This window comes from Enhydra lutris, unplaced genomic scaffold (assembly GCF_002288905.1).
Source record: "Enhydra lutris kenyoni isolate GAN:26980312 unplaced genomic scaffold, ASM228890v2 scaffoldscaffold69, whole genome shotgun sequence".
Lineage (NCBI taxonomy): Eukaryota > Metazoa > Chordata > Mammalia > Carnivora > Mustelidae > Enhydra > Enhydra lutris.
Genome location: NW_019154153.1, coordinates 9,512,379 through 9,535,877, shown reverse-complemented (window position 1 = coordinate 9,535,877; position 23,499 = coordinate 9,512,379). Strand labels below are relative to the sequence as shown.

The following is a 23,499-nucleotide window of genomic DNA, read 5'->3' as shown; positions in this document are numbered from 1 at the left end:
AAAGAAATTACAGGGGTGCGTGGGTGGCTTAGTCGGTTAAGTAGCCTCCGTTAGCTGGGGTCATGATCCCAGGATCCTGGGATTGAGCCCCAAATGGGGCTCCCTGGTCAGTGGGGAGCCTGCTTCTCCCTCTCCCTCTGCTTGCTCTTCTGCCTACTTGTACTCTCTATCTCTGTGTCAAATAAATAGAACCTTTAAAAAAAAATTAAAAAGAGGGGCGCCTGGGTGGCTCAGAAGGTTAAGCCTCTGCCTTCAGCTCAGGTCATGATCTCAGGGTCCTGGGATCGAGCCCCGCATTGGGCTCTCTGCTCAGCAGGGAGCCTGCTTCCCCCTCTCTCTCTGCCTGCCTCTCTGCCTACTTGTGATCTCTGTCTGTCAAATAAATAAAATCTTTTAAAAAAAATTACAATTTGGGTTGCTTGTGTGGCTCAGTCAGTTAAGTGTCTAACACTTGATTTCAGCTCAGCGTAGTGATCTTGAGTGTGTGTGTGGGGAGGGGTAATGAAATTAAGCCCTGCCTCTGGCTCTGAGCTTGTAATTTTCTCCCTCCCTCTCCCTCCGCCCCTCCCCACCTGCTCACTTGCACTCTTTCTCGATCTCAAATAAATAAAGCTTCAGAAGGAAAAAAAATTACATTTTGCTTATTTCCCAATGTCAATAAATTTCAGTAGATTTTCTTCACTTATTTGTATCATCACCATACTTACACAGAAAAAAATGTATCTTATTGGGATTGATTCTTATAAATTTAATATAGCTATATAGTTAATGACTTATAAGTTGTTACATGGCCAACCCCTACCAGAAGTATCTGACTGTAAAACAACAACAACAACAACAACTTTGTTTGAAGCAAAGACTTCTGGCAGGCCAAGCTGTAAAAAAAAAAAAAAATCTCTTAAAGTAGTTAATACATTTCTTGAGTATTACTGAAACATTGATAAACTTAGGAAAGAATTTTGGCCAGGTATCTCAAAATATTTGTACTGTGGATTTCTAAGAATAAATGTGTACTATTTCTGAGGCAGCTGGCAGAAGGCATTGGGACTTCTTTCTTAATATTTTGTTGATTAATAATTTTTCCTTTTGCAGACAGAGAAGAAAATTTCACCAAATAAAATGTTTAGACTTGCTTTAGTTTAATTTATCTCATGTTCCTTTATCTATACCTTTCCTCCCACCTTTTACCTTCCCAGGTCTGGTTCCCTATCCCAGGAGCTCCAAACTCAGTTATTTACTTGGTCTCTTTTTCCACACTGCTTCACCTCCCCACCAATTTTCTTTGTCTTTCCTTCTCTCTCCTCTCACCCATCCCAGCCTGAGGAGATTCCGGTAATATACAGAAAGTAGCTCTCAGCCTTAGCACACACATTGAAAGCAAAGAGAAAGAAAAATGAATACTGCTATATTGAGATCAATTCAAAGATATATTCCTTTGTAACCTAAATACATCACCATAATTTATTTTCAGATTGTACAGTCATTTGTAGTTTGAAGCAAAACAACACTTCCATATGTATGGTCCTCTTCCCTATTCAAGACAACCTCAACCCCATATTAGTTGTAACTTGCATATCATTCTCTATAGTAAAACCATTAGTAGCACTTGAGTGTACATTGATACAGTGGGTGTTTTATGTAAGCTATAAAATAAATATTCTCTATCTTTAAATAATTGTCACTCCCACAGAAAAGATGGGCCAAGCAAAAATATACATACAACAGCTGCCATCTCCCCCAAGAGACCACCAGAATAACCTCGTGATTAAAGAAAGCTAAATTTATTAAGTCTACTACAATAAGGGAGACCAGGGCTTTCACAGGAACTTAGAAGCCTCAGAAGGAAGAAGATAGCAAGTGATACTTTATAGGTTATGGGCATCTGAGTAAAAATGGCTTAGGACAACTCTTTTAAGACAAGGAATTTGGGGGGGGGATGTTGAGCAGAGTTTTTGACATAATAACTTATGGCTGGTGGTATGGAGGCCAATTTGTCCTTGGTTTTCTGGCACTTTCCCAGAGTTAAGCATTGAAAACCCCACATCCCAGGGACCCCCCTTCAGTTCTGGGCAAACAAAGACAAGTGGACACCCTAATAGGTGGGCACACCATTACAATGATTCTGATAACTTGGTCTTGATAACCAAGATGTTTTTCCATAAGTAAAGAATTTCATAAGTTTCCTAAGTGAAGCATTTGCCCAGATAAACCATCTATTTCAGCTAAACAATATTTGCCATGAAGATTGAGCTCTTTGTTCAGATTAACTAGTTCGTAGGAATTAGCTAAAATAAACAGTGAAGTTAGTTATTAATTTATGGCCTTAGCCTCTTTGGCAAGAATTTACTACAAGAGAAAAGTCTTGTTAGTGTAGATGGCCTGAGTTCTCAGTTCTGATACTTAAGCTATGTGGCTACAGGTGGTCTCAATTCCCAGTAGATCTACCTAGTATTTTTTAATACTAATAAGATTTCAACCAGAAGGGGTGCCTGGGTGGCTCAGTCAGTTAAGCATCTGCCTTCCACTCAGGTCACGATCCTGGGGTCCTGGGATCAAGTCCCACATTGGGCTCCCTGCTCAACAGGGAGTCTGCTTCTCTCTCCGGTTCTGCCCCTTCCCGCCTGCTCTCATACACTGTCTCTCTCTCTCAAATAATTATAATCCTTAAAAAAAAAAAAAGAATTCAACCGGCAAATATTTACTAAACACCTAAAATATGCCAGAGCCTGTAGTAAGCACCAGCGATACTATGAAAAGTAAATCTGTAGAGTGATCCAAGGCTGGTGATGCATTATCATCTACAAACACATATTAAGCATCTATTAGCCTTCAGGTGATACACTAAAGATTAGTCACTGAAGACAAGGCACTCCTGCTACTCTAGTCTCATCTAATCCTGCTAATAAACATTTCATTTTCACCTAAATTACTGAGTTGCCTTTAAATTTTACTGGGAAAAAAAAGACAAATCATCCACCTCTAAGAAAATGGCTCTCTATCTTGTATTTTCCTTCTACATCAGTAGTAACAGTGGGCGCACCTGGCTGGCTTAGTTGGTAAAGCAGGTGACTCTTAATCTCGCCCCACATTGGGTGTGGGGCCTACTTTTTTTTTTTTTAAGAACAGGCAGAGGGCAGAGAGAAAGGGAGAGAGAATCTTTTTTTTTTTTTTTTTTTTAATTTGATAGACAGAGATTACAAGTAGTCAGAGAGGCAGGCAGGAGGGAGAGGAGGAAGCAGGTTCCCCGCTAAGCAGAGAGCCCGATACGGGGCTCGATCCCAGGACCCTGGGATCATGACCTGAGCCGAAGGCAGAGGCTCTAACCCACTGAGCCACTCAGGCGCCCCAGTGTGGGGCCTACTTTAAAAAAAAAAAAAAAAAAAAGCAGTAACACCATCCTTCCAGCTAGAAAATTATGAAGTTTTCTTTGATTCCTCACTATGGCTCAGAGCTGATCCTTCCTGTACTGTGTCTTAACTGCTTGAAAACAGCAACACCTTCAAATTCAAATCATTGAGTTTATTTCTATTCAAAAATGCTCTGTTTTCTTTTTAAAATATCACTCTAAAGATTCTTAATGACAACAACAAAAGCCAAACCTGAAACAAAATAAAACAAAAAGCACATCATATTTCTCTGGCGAAAAGACCAAAAATGAGAATCTGTAAGTGAAGGAATTTTCACCTCTTCACTTAGTGGCAGTTTTGAGTAAGAAAATAGCTTGATTGGATATACATTATTATCCCATTGATTGTACTCAAAGTACTTTGGGAACTTTGTTCTCCCTTTTTGTACTACCTTGTTTTATATGCTCAGCTGTGGTACAGAGTCATTCTTTGATAATATATTTAATTTAGAGGAACAAACGAACATTATTCAGAGTCAAATTGGAAATTAGATCATTAAGATCTATGATTAAACTCAAGCAGTTTGTTATTAGGTTCTGATGTTGTTAAGCAAAACAAAACAAACAAACGAAAAAAAATTTATATAAAAAAAAAAAAGGTTGTGATGAGGGACCAGAACATAACTACGATAATGTCAGGAACACAAAACTGAGAACAGATGTAGGAATTTTAGTCAAATATCAAAAAAAGTATGAGCTGTTGGTCAAGTCACGTCACCCCTCTGGACCTAAATTTCTTCCCAGCCATAAAATTTTTCTTATCAAATTATCTACATGTCAAGATAGAAGACAGAGACCTGACCCCAAGAACATAAAATTCTGGAAAGGTAAGTTTTTTGCTAATGAAGGAGATGGAACCTTTATCCAGAAATGTTAAGAAGAAGACTGAATCAGTTTAGAGGGTTGAATCAGTCAAGACACGGCCCGTGGAAGGCTCTGACCCACTCCACACTTGTGTTCTACAACTCTCTAGCTACCAAGACTCCCAAACAGGTTGAAGGACAAAGCAATACTCAGGGGTACCTGGCTGGCTCAGTCGGTAGATCATGTGACTCTTGATCTCAGGGTCATGAGTTGAACCCCATGTTGGGCGAAGATATTACTTTAAAAAGAATACTAAATGTAACTGACAAAAAACTGTAGCCCAACTTCACAAGGACTTGACAAAGAAAGTTAATTGACAGGATTAAATTTTACAGCCTTTATTTGACAAAAGACTACATGCCTGTGTGCACTCAAGTCTTATCAGTAATAAAACAATTTTCTCAAATACTGTAGTAAGATACACATAACAAAATTTGCTATTCTAGCAATTTCTAAGTGTACCACTGAGTGGCATTAATTACGCTGACAATGTTGTGCCATTGTTACCACTTAACTTCTATTTTTAAAGATTTTATTCTTAAGCAACCTCTACACCCAGCTATGGGACTCGAACTCCCAACCTGGGAGCCCATGTTCCACCAACTGAGCCACCCAGGCACTCCACCACTTAGCTTTTTTAAATAGACATGTATATCATTCATCTGTAATGTGGTAGGCCCCCTGGTAAGCTCTGGGAACAAAAACTAGAATGGGCCATGCCTTCACATGGACATCATGGATCATGGTGGGTGGTGGTGTTTGGGTTTGTTGGTGTTTTTTGTTTTTTTTTAATGGCCAGATAACAGGTAAGCTTTTATGTACATGGGGAGGCGGACAGGGTTGAAAGAGGCCATCGGTAAACTACAGAGGTCAAGGAGCAGCGCGCGGTTAAGTTGAGATCTCCCAACGTCCAGTTCGGAAGACCCACGCCTACGGGTTACCAAAGCCCGGGAAGAAGCCACGCCTAGGGCGGGGCGGGGCGGGGCGGGGCGAGGCGAAGCCCTAGGAGAGGCTTGGGAAGGGCTGAGGGAGGGGCCTGAGCTGGGCCGGCGCGAGGGGCGGGGCGGAGGCGCCTTGGCAGCTCCGGGGTGGGGCTTGAAAGGAGGAGGGGTTATTTCTGGTTACTCCGCCCCCGCCCCCCAGCCCGCCGGGCCTGGGCCTGCACCTGAAGCCGCAGGGGCACGGCCCCGAGCTCCGGCTTCTCTTCCGGCCCTGCACGAGGGTGGTGGTGGCGGACGGGAAGCCGGAGTGGGATGCGGCTGACGCGGAAGCGGCTTTGCTCGTTTCTCATCGCCCTGTACTGCCTCTTCTCTCTCTACGCCGCCTACCACGTCTTCTTCGGGCGCCGCCGCGGGCCGCCGGCCGCGTCTCTGCGGGGCCTAAGGAAGGGGGCGGCCGCGGCGCGGGAGAGGCGCGGCCGAGGTAGGACACTGGGCGGCAGCTGACCCGGCTCGCGGGTCCAGGGGTGCCCCCAGGCTCCAGGGTGCGCCTCGCCTCCTCCAGCTCTCGGTAGCCGGCCCTGGCCCTGGCCTCGGGCTCGGGCTCGGGCTCGGGCTCGGGCTCGGAGCGTGTGCGGCTGTCTCAGTCCTCGCCCGAATCTCACAAGCCTACCCTGCTGCCCACCTTCAAAGCGGGCTGGCGCGCACTCCTGTGAAACACGTCTTGAACTTGCAAGGCGTTGTCACGGAATGGCAGAGATTCTTGGGAAGGCCGCTGGGTTGAAGACCTCTATTTCCTCATTGAAACAAAGAGCCTTCTCTAATTTTGTCCTGATTTGGGAAGGCCTCGGTGCCTTACCTCCAGATGGTGGTCATCTGTCCTGTATTTTGACCTATGTCAGAATCGGAGTCAGACTTATCTCTCCCTTTTTCAGAATTTTTCTCAATAGAACTGTTGGACACTTTCCATTCCATTTCCATTTCCACTACCATTCTGAAGTCAACTTTTTATGTATAGCTTACGTATACACAATCTATAAAGAATAGCAAATGTTAAACTTATAACGATACCTATTATCCAGTTATTTTAGAAGGTCTCATTTGTGAGATAATTTTGTGTCTCCTATTAACATTTTAAGATCTTTCAGAATAAAGATTTAATAAAAATTAAATTCTGATTTCCTATTTTTTTAATTGTATATGTTTAGTCAGTTCAAATTCGGTTGCTTTAGCTCTATGAAAAGCACTCCCTGACACCTAATTTAGATGGCTTGAATTTATCTACAACTACAGCTCTACCTTACTGATAAACATTGTTTGTTACTCTTTTAAAACACAGAACAGTCTACTCTGGGAAGTGAAGAATGGAATCCTTGGGAAGGAGATGAAAAAAATGAGCAACAACAGAGATTTAAAACTAGCCTTCAGATATTAAATAAATCCACAAAAGGGAAAACAGACTTCCATGTACAAATCTGGGGGAAAGCTGCCATTGGTAAGTTAATGTATAGAGCTAAGACATGTAAAAAGAATCCTAAATGTACTTTATTAATATTAAATTCAATTCATTTTAATACATTGTTTATTTCATTTGTTAATTAAAGCATCATGACACATTTTCTTACTTTTTTTTTTTTTAAGATTTTATTTATTTGACAGACAGAGATCACAAGTAGGCAGAGAGGCAGGCAGAGAGAGAGGAGGAAGCAGGCTCCCTGGGGAGCAGAGAGCCCGAAGCGGGGCTGGGTCCCAGGACCCTGGGATCATGCTGAGTCTAAGGCAGAGGCTTTAACCCACTGAGCCACCCAGGAGCCCCACATTTTCTTACTTTTCATTGACATTTTCATTTCTGACTTCTGTTAGACAATATCTATGTAAATACACACATGTACACAAAAATCTGTTGTGGGTCTTTAGAAGATTACAGCTTTATGTGTAGATACAAAGTAGAATATAAGCATCATTATATAGAAATGCCTATGTCAACTGAATTTTTATGAATTTATGTATTTATTGGACACTTGACACACAAATATAAGATGTGGCCCCTCCCCTTGATGGCCAAACAAGTTTGGGAAACATTGAAATGAACAAAGTTAAACAAGGTTCTTTATTCCAGGCCATTCTCAGAGCCCTTAATATGCCACTGTTCATTATAAATATGTAAGGGGGATATAGGATATAGTTAATTAAACTTGAATACCCATAAAAGCATTTTGCTCTGAGTATCATGAGATTCTAGAGTTCCAAGTTATATATTATGCTTAGAGAATGGGACCCTAAATGAGGACTACAAGAGTCAGAAAGAATTTAGTGAATTAAAAAGGGCTTTGTTAGACCTTTAAACATGAGTTGGATTTATCTACAATAAGGGATAGTGGTAGAAAGGACCAGATGAGAAGGAAGTAATCAGAGAATGATGCTTTGACCTTAGTGTTTCATAAATTCATTCATGCTTGCATCAAATATGCTCCTTGAAGATTACTACTGACCTCCAAATTTCAAGTATCTAGACCCAGGCTCTAATCTTCAGGTTCTAGCAACGTTTTTCTTTACAAAATCTCTAATATTAATTTCATCCTTTAAATTCCTACTTCCCCATTCTAGTTTTTAATTAATTCTACATCTTTACAGGTTTTCATGTTTCCAGCCTTTTCTCTTTGCAATTCAGTAAGCACAAAGTGACGAGATGAGTTTTATCAAACACTACTTTTCATCAACTTCCCAGGTACATGGGATTCCAATTCCATTCTTATTCAAAAAGGAGGGGAAAGGGGGCACCTGGGTGGTGTAGTCAATAAAGCATTAGACTCTTGATTTCAGCTCAGGTCCTGATCTTAGGGTCGTGAGATTAAGCCCCGTGTTGGGCCCTGTGCTCAGTGCAGAGTTCTCTCCACTTCTGCCCCTTGCCCTACTTATACTCTATCTGTCTCTTGCTCTCTTGCTCTCACTCCTGCTCTCAAATAAATAAATAAAATCTTAAAAAAAAAAAAAAAAAAAAAGAGGGGGGAGGATGGGAATGAAATCACTGGTCCAATCAATTCTAAATTACAGCCAGGCAAACTATTAGGTTTCAAGGCCTGGGAATTATGGCTCAAAACTTTGCCTCTGGTCTTAACAGCTCTACCTTTGCAGTCATCCTTTCTTTGTCATGAATGGTAGCATGTGCTTGCAGCTGGGTGGTTTTATCAGCCAGTATCCTGCTGGTAGGATTTAGGAATCAGTACCTTTCTTTCATTTCAACATCTCTCCATCTCCTTCATCCAAGCCAGCAGTGTTTCTGCTGATAAAACATTTTCAAGAAGTTTGTGGGTCTCCTAGGTATGTCACAGGAATTAACTCTATTAAACAAGAACTCTTCCAGGTCTTTCCTAGAGAATCTCATCTCTGTTTCTGGCTTCTGCTGAGATAGCTGAGAAGACCCATGAATTACACACCTAATATCTATGTGACTGAATATTTTAACCTTCTTATCCTTTTGAGGCACTAGCAAAAAATACTCAGCTACATCCTTCACCTTCTTTCAGAAACATGCATTCCTGACAGTGAATCTCCTAGTTTTCCACCCTTTGCAATTGAACAAGCTGAGACTTTCCCAAATCATCAAGTCCCGTCTCCTTCTTCCTTAACAGTTCCTCCCTCAATCACTCTTACATTTACTATAATTAGCAAGAAGAAGCCAGACCACAGCTTCAATACTACCTGGAGATCTCTTTAGCTAAATATCCAAATTTATCACTTACACATTCCACTTTTCATACAACTTCTGGACACAATTCAGCTAAACATTCTGGTGCTATTATAAGCAGGATCCCCTTTTCTCCAGTTTCTAATAATATGTTCCTCATTTCCTTCTGAGCCCTCACTAGCAGCACTTTTAACCTGCATATTTCTACTCACAGTCTGCTTAGATGTTTATAAAAACCAATATGGGGTTTATTTCTATTGTGCTTTTTCTCTTCTGAGTTCTCACTAGCTGAGTCACTAGCACTCATACTTCTACCTATAACCTGTCTAAGGCATTTTAAAATCATGCTCCTCAAAATTCTAGCCTCTCCCCATTGCCCAATTCCAAAGGCACTTCCAGATTTCAAAATATTTGTTATAGTAGTATCTCATTTCCAGATACCATAATCTCTGGTTTCCTTTAGCTGCCATAACCAGTTACCAAAACCTTAGTGAATTTAAACAATACAAATTTATTATCTTTTTAAAAATTAAGATGTAATTGACATATGACATTATATTAGTTTCAGGTGTACAATATAACGGTTTGAGATATTTGTATTTTGTGAAGTTATCTACATAATAAGTCTAATTAGTATCTATCATCACACACACTTATACTTTTTTTTCTTGTTATGAGAACTTTTAAGATCTACTCTCTTAGCAACTTTCAAATATATAAAACAGTATTATTAACTATAGTCATCATAAACTTAAATCTTACATTTTTGAAGGTAGAAGTCTAAAATATGTCCACAGGGCTGTATTCTTTTTAGAGGCTCTAGAGGAGGATCTCTTTCCTTGACTTTTGCAGCTTCTTGAGATCTGTTTCCTTGACTTCTGTGACATTGCTTGACTCGGGGCCCCGCTTCACTCCAACTTCTGTTTCCATCCTAATACCTCCTCCCCTCACTCTGACACTCTTACATCCTTGTAGGGACTCTTATGATTGCCTAGGGCCCATCCAGATAATCCAGGATAACCTCCCCATCTCAGGGTCCTTAATCACACATAGAAAATTTCTTTCAGGGGTGCCTGGGTGGCTCAGTCAGCTAAGAATCTGCTTTTGGCTCAAGTTATAATCCCAGGGTCCTGGGATCGAGCCCCACATTGGGCTCCCTGCTCAGTTGGGAGCCTGCTACTTCCCCTACTTGTGCGCTTGCTCTCTCTCTCTCCCTCTCTCTCTCTCTGTCAAATGAATAAATAAAATCTTAAAAAAGTTTCTTTTGCCATGTAGGATAATGTATTCATAGATTCTAGAGATTACATCTCTGGACATCTTGGGTGGACAGGGAAGCATTATTGGGCCACCACACGTGGAAAGCTTTATCTGTTTGGCTAGGTGTTTAAATAGTTATTTTGTGGGTGTCCTTTAGTACTGGGGCATAATGAGACTAGAGCAAAGCAATTCTGACAATGTAAGTAAAACAGGGCTCCCAGATTATTTCATTCTGCTTTCCTCTACTCTCAGAGCTTTCATTCCAGTGAAATGACAGTAAAATATCAGGAGCCACCCTAAGGAGATAGATGCGAAGGCATTTGTTTGCAGAGGACATGATCCCGTGAGGGGTGTGTGTTCAAGTGAGGAGGAGTTACTATCTCCCTAATGTATTCACTCTATGCATAGATACAGGAGCTCCTCTGGTGGTGTTTGGCAAAAAATGATGAATTCCCCTAGTTTATTATAATACAGAAAACATTCTAATCATGTAGCAACTTACATTATAATACATGTTGGGATAAAATAGGTAGTAATAGGTTTCTCAGATTTAGAGTAAGAGAGGTTATTGTCTTTAATATAACCTGCATTCTGCCACATCTCACACTGATAACCTCTGAGTTCTGTCATATATTAACCGCCATATTGATGATTTTGAGCTATTGCTTGGCAGAACTGCCTGCCAGGGGACCAAAAAGGAATATAGTCTGTTTTCCTGGTCAAATTATATAAATTATTATAAATTATATAAATTATATAAATTTATAAATTATATAAATGAGCAGAACATAAACTCATTACACACCATAGTAAACGAGACAGTAAATGGGCTTGTTCTTGTTTTTTTTTTTTTTTTTAATTACCAGGTTTGTATCTCTGGGAGCATATTTTTGAAGGCTTACTTGATCCCACTGATGTGACTGCTCAGTGGAGAGAAGGAAATTCAGTTGTAGGAAGAACACATTACAGGTATTAATTGTGCAACGTTAAGGTTTGCTGTGTTTCTATACAATGTTTTATGTAAATATGAGGAGAAAAGAGGAAAACTTATTTAGAGACAATATTTCACTTCCACTTGTGAATAGAAAAATGAATCTCATGAATATATATTGTAATTACAGCTTACCTGAACATTTTACAAGATACTTCCTTTTTTTAATTTTGTCTGTTTCATTTTTATCAAAACATTTCTGATTATATGGGAAAGTTCATGCTCCAAATTTTATAACATTTGATTGTTGATAAGCATTTAATATTCCATATCTTGAATAATATATCATCTTAAAAATATTTTCATTTTTCTCTTTCATATATTAGTCATGTTCACATACTTTATAATACTCAAGTGGTAGCAGTTATTGTTAAGAGTTGTGAAAATTTTATAAAAACGCTTATATATGAATTCGTTCATGATTTGATGGTATAGATTGCCATTTTAATGCAGTTACTCAGAAATCTTTTTTTTTTAAGATTTTGTTTATTTATTTGAGTGAGAGAGCACAGAGGGAGAAGCAGACTCCCCACTGAGCAAAGAGCCTAATGCAGGACTCAATCCCAGGATTGAGCTGGGACCTGAGCTGAACAAATCCAGACACTTAACCAGCTGAGCCACCCAGGGTCCCCCAGAAATATCTCTCTTTTTTTTTTCCTGATTCGGTAAAACCAATGTATCATTAAGACATCTGAAGTTTTTATTTTTATAAAACTTTTACCTATGACTCCATATTTTCTAAAGATTTTTACGTAGGTAGAATTATGATTATTTTCTTTAGGAAAAAATGTAATTTTGCTCAAGAAAGAGTGCTATTTTCTATTAGATTCTGCTTTCTTGTTGAAATAAAAATCATTTTAAATGCTTATTTCAGGGACATCTGGGTGGCTCAGTGGGTTAAGGCCTCTGCCTTCGGCTCAGGTCATGATCTCAGGGTCCTGGGATCAAGTCCCGCATCGGGCTCCCTGCTCAGTGGGGAGTCTGCTTCCTCCTCTCTCTCCCTCTGCCTGCTTCTCTGCCTACTTGTGATCTCCGTCTGTCAAATAACTAAATAAAATCTTTTTTAAAAAATGCTTATTTTATGTAACAATTGTACTATTAGGGGAAACAATGTCAACTAAAGATTCAGGTTTCTATTAGGATTCCACTTATTTCCCACAGAAATCAAAAAGAAAAGCTATGGTTAATCTCAATTTCATTTGAAGTTTCTCTGCTCCTTTAATTCTTGTTTACTTTTTACACGCTTGGAAAGCAATTTCATTTCATGTATCTTTTCAAAGTAATTGTTCTTGAGAAGTAAACAGATTTTTATATTTTTTAAGATTTTATTTATTTAAGTAACCTCTATCCCATCATGGGGCTCGAACTCTTGACCCTAAGATCAAGAGTCACACACTTCTCCAACTGAGCCAAAATGGGTGAATTTTATGAAATGTAAATTAAAACTTACTCTGTCATGATCTTTAGAAATAAGTTCAACTTTTTTTTCAACTTTTTCTTAAAGCAGCATATGCTAATTGAAATACCATAATTGAGCTCTGATAATAATAAATTAAATAATGTGGCATCTAGCTTTTGTTTTATCAAACGGATGGACAGTTAGTTACATATCTTGTGATAATTCCTGCATATGGACATTACAGGACTCAGAAGGCAGTCTTTTAAGGATAAGCAAAGGCCATGAAGAGCGAAGTAAGATTCCTCCTAAGAAATTAAAAATGAAGTTGCCCTATGAAATTAAACTGTAAATCAATATACGATAGATATGAGTAGAAATAGGCAAAGTTCCTTCAAGAGACAGAATGAGACCCAGGCTTGCTTGTAACCTAACTGAACATATTAATATAAAGAATGTATCGATAAGGTTCTGTGAAGGTACATGAAGGAGAGATAATATTCAGTTCTGGAAACAGAAAGGAGAAGGGAAGGTAGGGAGATGTTGCAGTACCTATTTAAGTAATAGTAAAAGTAATAAAACTAATAACAGCAGCAAGACTCCTATAGTGATTCCTTTGTGCCAGGTTCTGTTCTAAGCACTGTACATCTGTTAATGCATTTAGTCTTCAAAATAATCCTGCGAGGGGGTCCTGGCTAGCTCAGTTGATGGAGCATGTGACTCTTGATCTCGGGATTGTGAGTTTGAGCCCTATGTCAGGTGTAAAGATTACTTAAAAATAAATAAACTTCTGGCAGTGCCACTGCTGCAGGGTCACAGCCACTCACACACTCCATGAAGACATGGCAAAAATGTCCAGCCCTACCTAGTGCATCAAGTCTCTGATTGCTGGAAAGGGGGGTAACAACTGCACAGTCTCCAAGACAGAGTTCCTAACATTTATGAATACAGAACTGGCTGCCTTCACAAAGAACTAGAAGGACTCTGGTGTCCTTGACCACATGAAGAAGAAAATGGATGATGGGCAGCTAGATTTCCGAGAATTTCTTCTTCTTTGATGGCCTGGCCATAGCTTTCCATGATTCCTATACAAGGAAGTAAATCTAAGGGTCTCTTGGGCCTGCCCTTCAGACCACCCCCTTTCCTTCAAAGCAGCCTCCCAATCATCACCTCCTCCTCACATCCTACTCAGACCCTGAACCCAGAGCATCCACTGCCCTTTGCAGGCCAGTCCTGCTGGTAGTTAATAAAGAGATAGTGTTGTTTAAAGCAAAACAGAGTTTTTATTACATCTTTCTTTTTTTAAGATAGGTTTATAATTTAAAAGACTAATAAGTGGTTATTATAGTAACTTGGAAAAGCCAGAAGACATTTTCACACTCATAATTCCACCGTGCCCAGAATTCCAAAAACAAGGTTAGACAGCATTTTGTTATGTCTACTTCCGGTCTTTTTTCTATGTCTAGTATTATGTCATTAAAATTGTACTATAGATGCAATATTGTATCTTGCTTTTTCACAGAGAATAATAGAACATATTCTCATTTACCCATCCTGGAGAACCAACAAATTCTAGTTCTCTGTCATATTTCCTTTAGACATTTAACTTTCCTCTTTTTTTTTTAAAGATTTTATTTATTTATTTGACAGACAGAGATCACAAGTAGGCAGAGAGGCAGGCAGAGAGAGAGGGGGTAGGGAAAGCAGGCTCCGTGCTAAGCAGAGAGCCCGATATGGGGCTCAATCCCAGGACCCTGAGATCATGACCTGAGCTGAAAGCAGAGGCTTAACCCACTGAGCCACCCAGGCGCCCCAACATTTAACTTTCCTCTTAAAAGAATTAAATATTCCCGGGGCGCCTGGGTGGCTCAGTGGGTTAAACCACTGCCTTCGGCTCAGGTCATGATCTCAGGGTCCTGGGATCGAGTCCCACGTCGGGCTCTCTGCCCAGCGGGGAGTCTGCATCCCCCTCTCTCTCTGCCTGCCTCTCTGCCTGCTTGTGATCTCTCTCTCTCTCTCTGTCAAATAAATAAATAAAATCTTTAAAAAAAAAAAAAGAATTAAATATTCCCAGTAATAGGGAAGCTTTCTTTGTACTATTCCCTAGTTCCTTTTCTCTTGCTCTTCCTCAGAGGCAACCCCTGTAATGAATCTGGTGTGTATGTGTATCCTCCCATTCATATTTTTATATTTATACTTATACTAGATTTAAGCACAATTTTTTATATCATACTTTCAAATATACATAGAATTATCATATTTTTTGAGACTTAACCTCCGTGGATGTTTGTAATGCCACCCTCCATCTCTCACTTAACCTCCATTTCTCACCTCCAATTCATCACTTACCCTTCCTTCAGATAAAGAGTGAAACAGTAACTCCCACATAAAAGAGGTGGGAACCACTGACTTAAACTATACAGAGGAGAAACTATACAGAGTTTCACACAATTCAGCTGTGAATAGTTTACCAGGTCAAACTCTGGCCAGCACGTATTTTGAATGTGGTTAAAAGTAACAACAAAGCTACCACATTTCTGATTATCATATGCAGTTGATCTTACTACAACCAAAGCTTCCCATTGATTTACATCCATGCTCTATCATTCAAACCTGTTCAGGAAAATTTGCATTATAGAAATTATGTTTCCAGAAAGAATACAGATTACATCTCACTGTAGATTTTATGTAAAATGATTAAAAACTTCTGATATCAAATACCTTTGTTCTTTGTCTCATGCTCTTGTTTTGTTGTATTGTTTTAACAGCTTCATCACTGGCCCAGCTGTAGTCCCAGGGTACTTTCCCATAGATGTGAATAACGTGGTACTCATTCTAAATGGGAGAGAAAAGGCTAAGATCTTTTATGCCACCCAGTGGCTACTTTATGCACAAAATTTGGTGCAAACTAAAAAACTCCAGCATCTCGCCGTTGTGTTGCTTGGGAATGAACATTGTAATAATGAATGGATAAACCAGTTCCTCAAAAGAAATGGAGGATTTGTGGAGCTGCTTTTCATAATATATGACAGCCCCTGGGTTGATGATGTGGATATCTTTCAGTGGCCTTTAGGAGTGGCAACGTAAGTACAAAATACTATTAGGTACTTATAGATTCTTTAAGACCTGAATTTCTGAATCAGAAATATAGATTCTTTAAGACCTGAATTTCTGAATCGGGAATATTGTACTTTAAATTTGTAATAAATGTAGTTCTGGGATCATCTGGGAGGCCAAGTACAATCTTTTCCATGGAAAAAATCTGGTTTGGTCTCATGCTTCAATAATAATAACGATATTTTTAGAGTACTTTAGGCTTTGTTTGTTTGTTTGTTTGTTTTATAGAGAGTGAGTGGGGAAGAAGGGCAGAGGGAAATGGAGAAAGAGAATCTTAAACAGTCTCCATGCCCAGCGCAGAACCCAACTCAGGGCTCAATCTCACAACCCTGAGATCATGACCTGAGCCAAAATCAAGAGTCAGACGCTTAACCAACTGAACCACCCAGGCGCCCCCAGAGTATTTTAGCATTTTATAAGGAAAGCAGATAAGTTAGCTTTTTGTATTTTAAATCTCCAAGGCATAGGATGAATTTCAAGTTTATCAGTAGGGCCCTAAAGAGATGTCTAACAGAGAATGGCAGAGAGGCAGACCTTCTTAAAACAACTATACAATCTATATAATTCATAGTAAAAACAAACAAACAAAATCTTACTTGAATATTAAGGGGTGCCTGGATGGCTCAGGTGGTTAAGCATCTGCCTTCAGCTCAGGTCATGATGCCAGGGTCCTGGGGATTGAGCCCTGCATCGGGCTCCCAGTTCATTGGGGAGCCTGTTTCTCCCTCTGCCTTCTGCTCCCCCTGCTTGTGCTCTCTCTCTCGGTCTTTCTGTCTGACAAATAAATAAAATTTTTTTAAAAACTTAGAAAAGCAGTATTAAATCAGAAGGATTCCATACCGTGGATTTGAGAGGATCATAATATGCTCAGAGCTGCCACTGAGACTTGTTGAACTTGCACAAATCTCTTCTTTAATAAGAGGGGTTAATTAAGTAATAACAAAGGCTTCTAAATATGTCTGTGACATCTTTCTATAAAATTGAAGCTTATTTTTTATCTTTCTGTTAATGAAGGGTGTTTAGTTGACTTTAAGAGAAGTTAAACTTATGTCCAGCACTAGTATATAAACCCCAGGGGTTCTGTCTCTTGTTCACTGTATTGGCAGGGTCTAAAACCAAGCCTGCACAGAGTAGACAATGAATACTTGTCAAATGGATGAATTACAAGAAATTTCATTAACATGCTTTCTGAATCAGATATTCCTTATTCACTCATCACTTGTTACCAGGTGGGATCTTAAACTATTGCTTAGTTGGGTACACAAATATCACCAGAGAAGGTATTAACAAGACATATTTGAGAGCCCACCCTACAGTATTCCAATCTAGTAGGTTTGTGGTAGCATCAGACAAAAAGGTTTATATTCGGTATAGCAAGATACAAGACTCTGAAAATTCTATCCCTTGAGTAGAGCTCATACTTGTAAAACGCTCTGAAACAAAATTACTCTTTCACAGTAACTCTATGTAGCCCATTCATACAATTTCCATACATTGGATGAAAACCCTTTGTAATTCTGTTATTGTTGGACTAGACCAATACCCTTTTTATAGATCTGGTGGTTTTCAACCAGAAGCAGTTTTGCCGCCCAGGAGACATTTGACAATGTCTGGAGATAATTTTTGGTTGTTACAAGTGGAAGAGGGAGGCAACAATAGCATCTGGGACACTACTAAATGGCCTACATGGTAGAGCACAGCCTCCACAACAAAAAATGATCTAGCCCAAAATGTCAGTAATGCAAAGGTTGAAACAACCTGTTATAGAATATTATATAAAGCTTCACCCTTATAGGAAGGTTGTATCTCGGGCACACAGTTAGGTCTCTAATATTTCCAAATGCCCATAAGAATAGGTCAATTGCAAAAGGCCTCTTTGGTATGCCATGAGAGATTTTAAAAATATTTTTTGTTATTTTTTTAAAAGATAGGGTTTTTTTTTTTTAAAGATTTACTTACTCATTTGAGAGAGAGGGACTGTGTGGGGAAGGGACAGAGGGAAAAGTAGAGAGAGTCTTAAGCTGACTCCACACTGAGTGCAGAGCCCAACTCAGGGCCCTATCTCAAAACCCTGAGATCATGACCTGAGCTAAAACCAAGAGTTGGAGGCTTAACTGACTGTGCCACCCAGGCACCCCAATTTTTTTTAATCTACTTTCGGGGTACCTGGATGACTCGGTTGGCCATCCAGCTCTTGATTTCAGCTCAAGTCATGGTCTCAGAGTCCTGGGATTCGGCCCTGCATCGGAATTCTGTGCGCTCTGCACAGAGTCTGCTTGGGATTCTCTCTCTCCCTCTTCCTCTGCTCCCTCCCTCCCTGCATGCATGCACCTCCCCCAATAAGTAAATAAATTAAAGAATAAAATCTTTTTTAAAAATCAGCCTATAAGGGCGCCTGGGTGGCTCCGTTGGTTGAGCAACTGCTTTCAGCTCAGGTCATGATCTTGGAGTCCCGGGATCGAGTCCCGCATCAGGCTCCCAGCTCCATGGGGAGTCTTCTTTTCCCTCTGACCTTCTCAGCACTCATGCTCTCTCTCACTCTCTCTCTCAGAAGAATAAATAAAATCTTTAAAAAAAAAATCAGCCTGTAAGAGCTCTTTTTTAAAAATCTACTTTAAAAGCCTTTGGGAAATTGGAGCCCTTTGCTGTAGAAATGTGTATTCTGTAATCTTTCCATCATTAAAACATTCATTAAATCATCATCATTATGAATGTGGATTATATATACTTTGAAGGTCTTGAATTCAACCTTCCTTATAACTACAAGTGTATGGAAGTTGAAGGTATTAAAAGAACCATTTCAGACACTTAATCTCTATGGCAGTTTTGTAAAAGATGTCAATGTGAGGTTTTTTTTTTTAATTAGTAGATTCAGGGACTTTTCCACAGTAAGTGTGGAAAATTACAGTTTGAGGTTTAGAAAATCACACTTGAAATCTCTCCTCTCTGCATCATCATGCTACCTAAGGTGTTAGGTTATACGATAACTTGCCAATCCTACTGTCATATACTATTAACTCGTATGTACTTATTTTTGTAGATACAGGAATTTTCCTCTGGTGGAGCCAAGTTGGTCAATGCTGCATAATGAAAGGCCCTACTTATGTAATTTCTTAGGAACTGTTTATGAAAATTCATCCAGACAAGCACTGATGAACATTTTGAAACAAGATGGGAACGATAAGCTTTGTTGGGTTTCAGCAAGAGAACAGTAAGTTCTATGTTTACTTGATTCACCCATTTTGTTCTCCAGTCCATGAGTTGCTTTATGCAGCAGCACAGGTCTCCAAAGAGACATTGTTATTTTCATTAATACCAGTCTTCCTGCAGAAGATATATCAGTCAATAAGGCTCTGTAGAAACTGGGTTGTATGCATTTAAAATTGGGAGAATCTCCTATAGCTATAGTCCATCCTTTAGAGGAATGCTAGTAACTATCCTATGCAAATGTCAATTGTTCAAGATTCCCCAATATTTGTTAGTTAGACCTGACACATAAGTGATTATGAGTGCCAGTAAGACCTTAGGTTCATCCCTGAGATGTTTGGCAGACCAGTTTCAGTGTTCCAAGAGTGGTATGAAGTACTTCTTACAACTTACAGAACTGACAGCACCCCGAGGACAGAACAGGACACACTATTCTCTGAATCCCCAGATCTAACATAGGACCTTACACAAAATAGGCCTAAGATAAATGGGGAGTGATAGTTGGATGGATGGATGAATTTAACTTTCTTCCATCTTTTGCACGGTAACCATGAAAACAGGTGTTCATGGAGTAAAGGAGAAATCTTGGAATTATTCCTTTTGTTTTTAAATAAACAAATGCAGTTTCATGTGTACAGTCATCAGAGAAGAAATGTCTTAAGTCCCTCCAGATCTAGCAGATACTCTCTTTTTGTATCTGTATACAGATTTGTATTTGTACTGTAGCACATACTCTCTTTTTGAAGTCATAACTGCCAACTCAAACAACAGAGTTAGAGTTAGTGTAACCATACTGTATCCATTCAGTCACCAACTGTTTTTTAAGCAACTGCTATATGCCTGAAACTCTCTCAGCCCTGAAGGATACAGCAGGGAACAAAACAGTCAAAAGTCCATGCCCTCCTAGAACTGAAATGTTTGTTGGAGGAGACAAGCCAGTAAAATGTATTGTGTGTCAGAAGAAGATAGATGCCATGTAAAAACAGCTGAGCAGAGGAGGGATGTAGAGAGGACTAGGGATCAGGAGTGGAGCATCTGCTGTTTTAGAATGGCCGAGGAAAGCTCCAGTATGAAGCACAGGCCGGAAGAAGCTGCAGGAGTGAACCCCATTTCTATTTAGGAGAAGGGTAGTCCAGGCAGAGGGAAAGCAAATGTAAAGAGCCACAGCGGGACAGTATACCAGGAAAGGGATGAATGAGGGCAGTGTAAAATATCAAAGTTTATTGTAGAAATAGAATTATTCTTGTAATTCCTCTTATAGTATTGAGCCTGGAGGTCGAGTAGGTGTCCTCCTTGCTTCTTTCTCATTGCTACTTCCAGACCCTTCTCCTTTTTCCCTCCCTAAAACCTCCCATTTTGAATATCATATCAGTAAACAACCATCCAACAAAACCATCCATTGTTCTTCCTCTTTGAAGTCATTTACTGACCCGGGGGTTTATCTCCTTAGCTCTGTGAAGAGTTTAGTTCTGGCACACTCTCACTCTCTCCCATGTTACTCCAACCTAATTCTTGGTGATTCCCAATCTACGTAGATGGTCCTTCTTTCACCTTTGTCTTATAGTCCTTTACCCCTGTCTTCCAATGATCTGGTCCTCCAGTTGGCCTTGGCCACTCAGTGTCATGCTCATTTCTTAGACTTTATCATTACACATACTTCGTCTTCTCTGTGATCTCAGGTTCCAGCATCTCTCTCTGTAACCACCATTTTCTGTCATTCCAGCTCACTCGCTGTAAATATCTGACTCCAACAGGTTAGCTGGGATTTATAATTCATTGTTCTTACTACCTTTTCTTTTTTTTTTTTTTTTTAGTATTTTATTTATTTATTTGACAGACAGAGATCACAAGTAAGCAGAGAGGCAGGCAGAGAGAGAGGAGGAAGCAGGCTCCCTGCTGAGCAGAGAGCCCGATGCGGGGCTCGATCCCGGGCTCGATCCCAGGACCCTGGGATCATGACCTGAGCCAAAGGCAGAGGCCTTAACCCACTGAGCCACCCAGGCGCCCCTCTTACTACCTTTTCATTGGCCTTTGCTCACCTCATCTTTACTTTCTTCTTCTCCCCACTTAAATGGTCATAGTCAACTATGACTGATACACATAGTTCCTAGTTCCCTAATGGAGCAAACCCTAACTCTAGTTAAATCCAGCTCTCTTAACCTGCGCCATACCTGCACCATGCAGCCAAACACACACGCACGCGCACACACACACACACACACACACACACACACACAAACACACAGAATCATGCCAACAGACCTTGCTTTAAATACACGATCTTGACTCTCAAGTGCCCAGCAATCAGATGTTTCCCTTATCCATATATTTCCCCCTCTCCTACAAGACTATTTTATACCTTCTTCTCTTCTTCTCTCCTCTGACCCTATCGCTTATTTCACGGAGACAATAGGAACAGTCGGGAGAGAATGTGAAGCTTTCTAGAGGTCTCTCAACTTCTACCCTTGCTCCTATACAGTCTATTCTCAACACAAAGGTCAGATTAATTCTGATAAAACGTGGGTCAGGTCAGTCACCCTGTGATCACAGCCTTCCACGATAGATTGCTCTGACTTTATCCTCCATCCCTCTCCCCCTCAGTTACCTTGCTTCAGCCAGCCTGGCTCTTCCTTGTTCTTCCTTGACCTTGACCTTGCCAGGCACACACTATCTGTACTTAACACTGCACTCGGTTCTCCCCTGAAATGTCTGCTTGGTTTGCTGCCTCACATCCACTGTATGCTCAGATGCTCCTGCATTGAGACGTTCCCTGCTTAACCTATTTAAAACCGCGACTACTAGTTCAGAAACCCCCTCCTCACTTCTCTGCTTTGTTTTTCTTCATAGTATTTAACACCTAAATAACATACTGACTGACTGGTTTACTATCCATCTCTATCACTGGCACTAGAATGTAAGCTCTGTAAGAGCACAATGTTGGAGGGTGGGTTAGAGAAAAACCTGGCCCTCAGAAGACATTTAACTGGCTCAGTTGGTAGAGCACGAGACTCTTGAATTCGGGGTTGTGAGTTCAAACCCCACGCTGGGTGTAGGGATTACTTAAAAATAAAATCTTTAAAATATATATATATTGGCTGGATTAACATTCATTCAGAAATGTTATGGTGACTATTAGATTTAAACATATGCCGCTGTAAACTTCTCAAACTCTTAAATATTTTTAAGAAATCTATTTGGGCAAGATTTTATTTCTGTCTTCTGCCTGTCCTCTCTATAATGTGTTCACCATTTCCTGTAGCTGACATTTTCCCTCACAAAAGACATGCTTAGTAAAGTGAAAATGACAATTGTTTTTCTGATTTTTTAGGTGGCAGCCTCAGGAAACAAATGAAAGCCTTAAGAATTATCAAGATGCTTTGCTTCAGAGTGATCTCACATTGTGCCCGGTAGGAGTAAACACAGAATGTTACAGAATATACGAGGCTTGCTCCTATGGCTCTGTTCCTGTGGTAGAAGATATAATGACAGCTGGCAGCTGTGGAAATACATCCGTTTACCATAATGCTCCTCTGCAGTTACTCAAGTCCATGGATGCTCCCTTTATCTTTATTAAGAACTGGAACGAACTTCCTGCTGTTTTAGAAAAAGAGAAAACTCTCATTTTGCAAGAAAAGGTTCAAAGAAGAAAAATGTTACTTCACTGGTATCAGAACTTCAAAAGAGAGCTAAAAAGGAAGTTTACTAATATTTTAGAAAGCTCATTTTTAATGAATAATAAAGGGTAACTGTTAATTATCTTTTTGAGCTAAGATCTGCTTTTTAAAGTCATTTCTAATACGTGTGTGTGTGTGTGTATAAATGTTCTTTGAGGTACCCTCGTAGACCCTAGATTATGTATGTAGTGTCAACTAAGTGCTCTGTTGTTGGGTCCCTCCTGAGAATGAAGTTAAAATGTTACTCAAACTCACTTTTACTAAGTCAGATGATTTAACATTTATCAACTCTCCTGAGCCATTCATATCCACTCTAGGGAAGCAGCATTCTGTGGTGGAAAGACAAATTTAGAGTCAGATTGAACCTGGGTTGAAATCTTGCCTCTACACCTACTACCTGAGCAAGCCATCTAAGTGTCCTGAGTCTTGGTTCCCTTCAATGTAAAATGAAGACAATGGTACCTCGTAGGTTAAGTTTTAAATATGAAATGAAATAATATATAAAGTATCCAATATATATAGTAAATGCTAAATAAATACTAATTTCTAATTCACTTTTCACTCCCTACTAGTTGATAATAAGATTAAATTTAAATATTTTAATAAATGTTCAATTACATAACTTGGGAATAATCATATACCGTGTCAAGAATGTATGTGGATAAATCTTACAGAGTTAGACCTTTAGATCACTCAAGTTTTCTTGGAGTAGGTACCTGGATATACAATTTTGTCATAATTCATACATAATGACCCTAGGTATTCAACAAGTCTAAATTTCCCCCATGCTTTCTTAGACCTAGAATTCCTATAGAGGTGTCCACACCATCAGGTCTGGCAGCCTGGATATGAAGGACATCACCTCTGCATTACATTGGAACATCATGGTGCCGGCACAACACTATCCAATTCTGAGGAAACTACCCACCTACAACCCCTGCTAATAGCCTTGCACTCAGGG

At 39.8% G+C, this 23,499-nt stretch overlaps 1 protein-coding gene across 4 annotated transcripts; it reads left to right on the top strand.

Moving 5' to 3' along the window:
- The first annotated feature begins 5,414 nt into the window (after nucleotides 1–5,414).
- Nucleotides 5,415–22,619, top strand: LOC111159758 (transmembrane protein 5). Of its 4 annotated transcripts, none has more exons than XM_022522343.1 (6): nucleotides 5,415–5,692; nucleotides 6,548–6,703; nucleotides 11,020–11,122; nucleotides 15,309–15,623; nucleotides 18,698–18,868; nucleotides 22,193–22,619. In XM_022522343.1, exons 1-6 carry the CDS (start codon nucleotides 5,524–5,526, stop codon nucleotides 22,608–22,610), a joined length of 1,332 nt encoding a protein of 443 aa, XP_022378051.1. In that variant the 5' UTR covers nucleotides 5,415–5,523; the 3' UTR covers nucleotides 22,611–22,619. The 4 variants fall into 4 exon arrangements, with proteins under 4 accessions (XP_022378051.1, XP_022378052.1, XP_022378054.1 ...); XM_022522344.1 differs by having other exon boundaries at nucleotides 5,415–5,695; XM_022522345.1 differs by lacking the exon at nucleotides 5,415–5,692 and adding an exon at nucleotides 7,843–7,936 and having other exon boundaries at nucleotides 6,673–6,703.
- The last annotated feature ends 880 nt before the right edge of the window (nucleotides 22,620–23,499 follow it).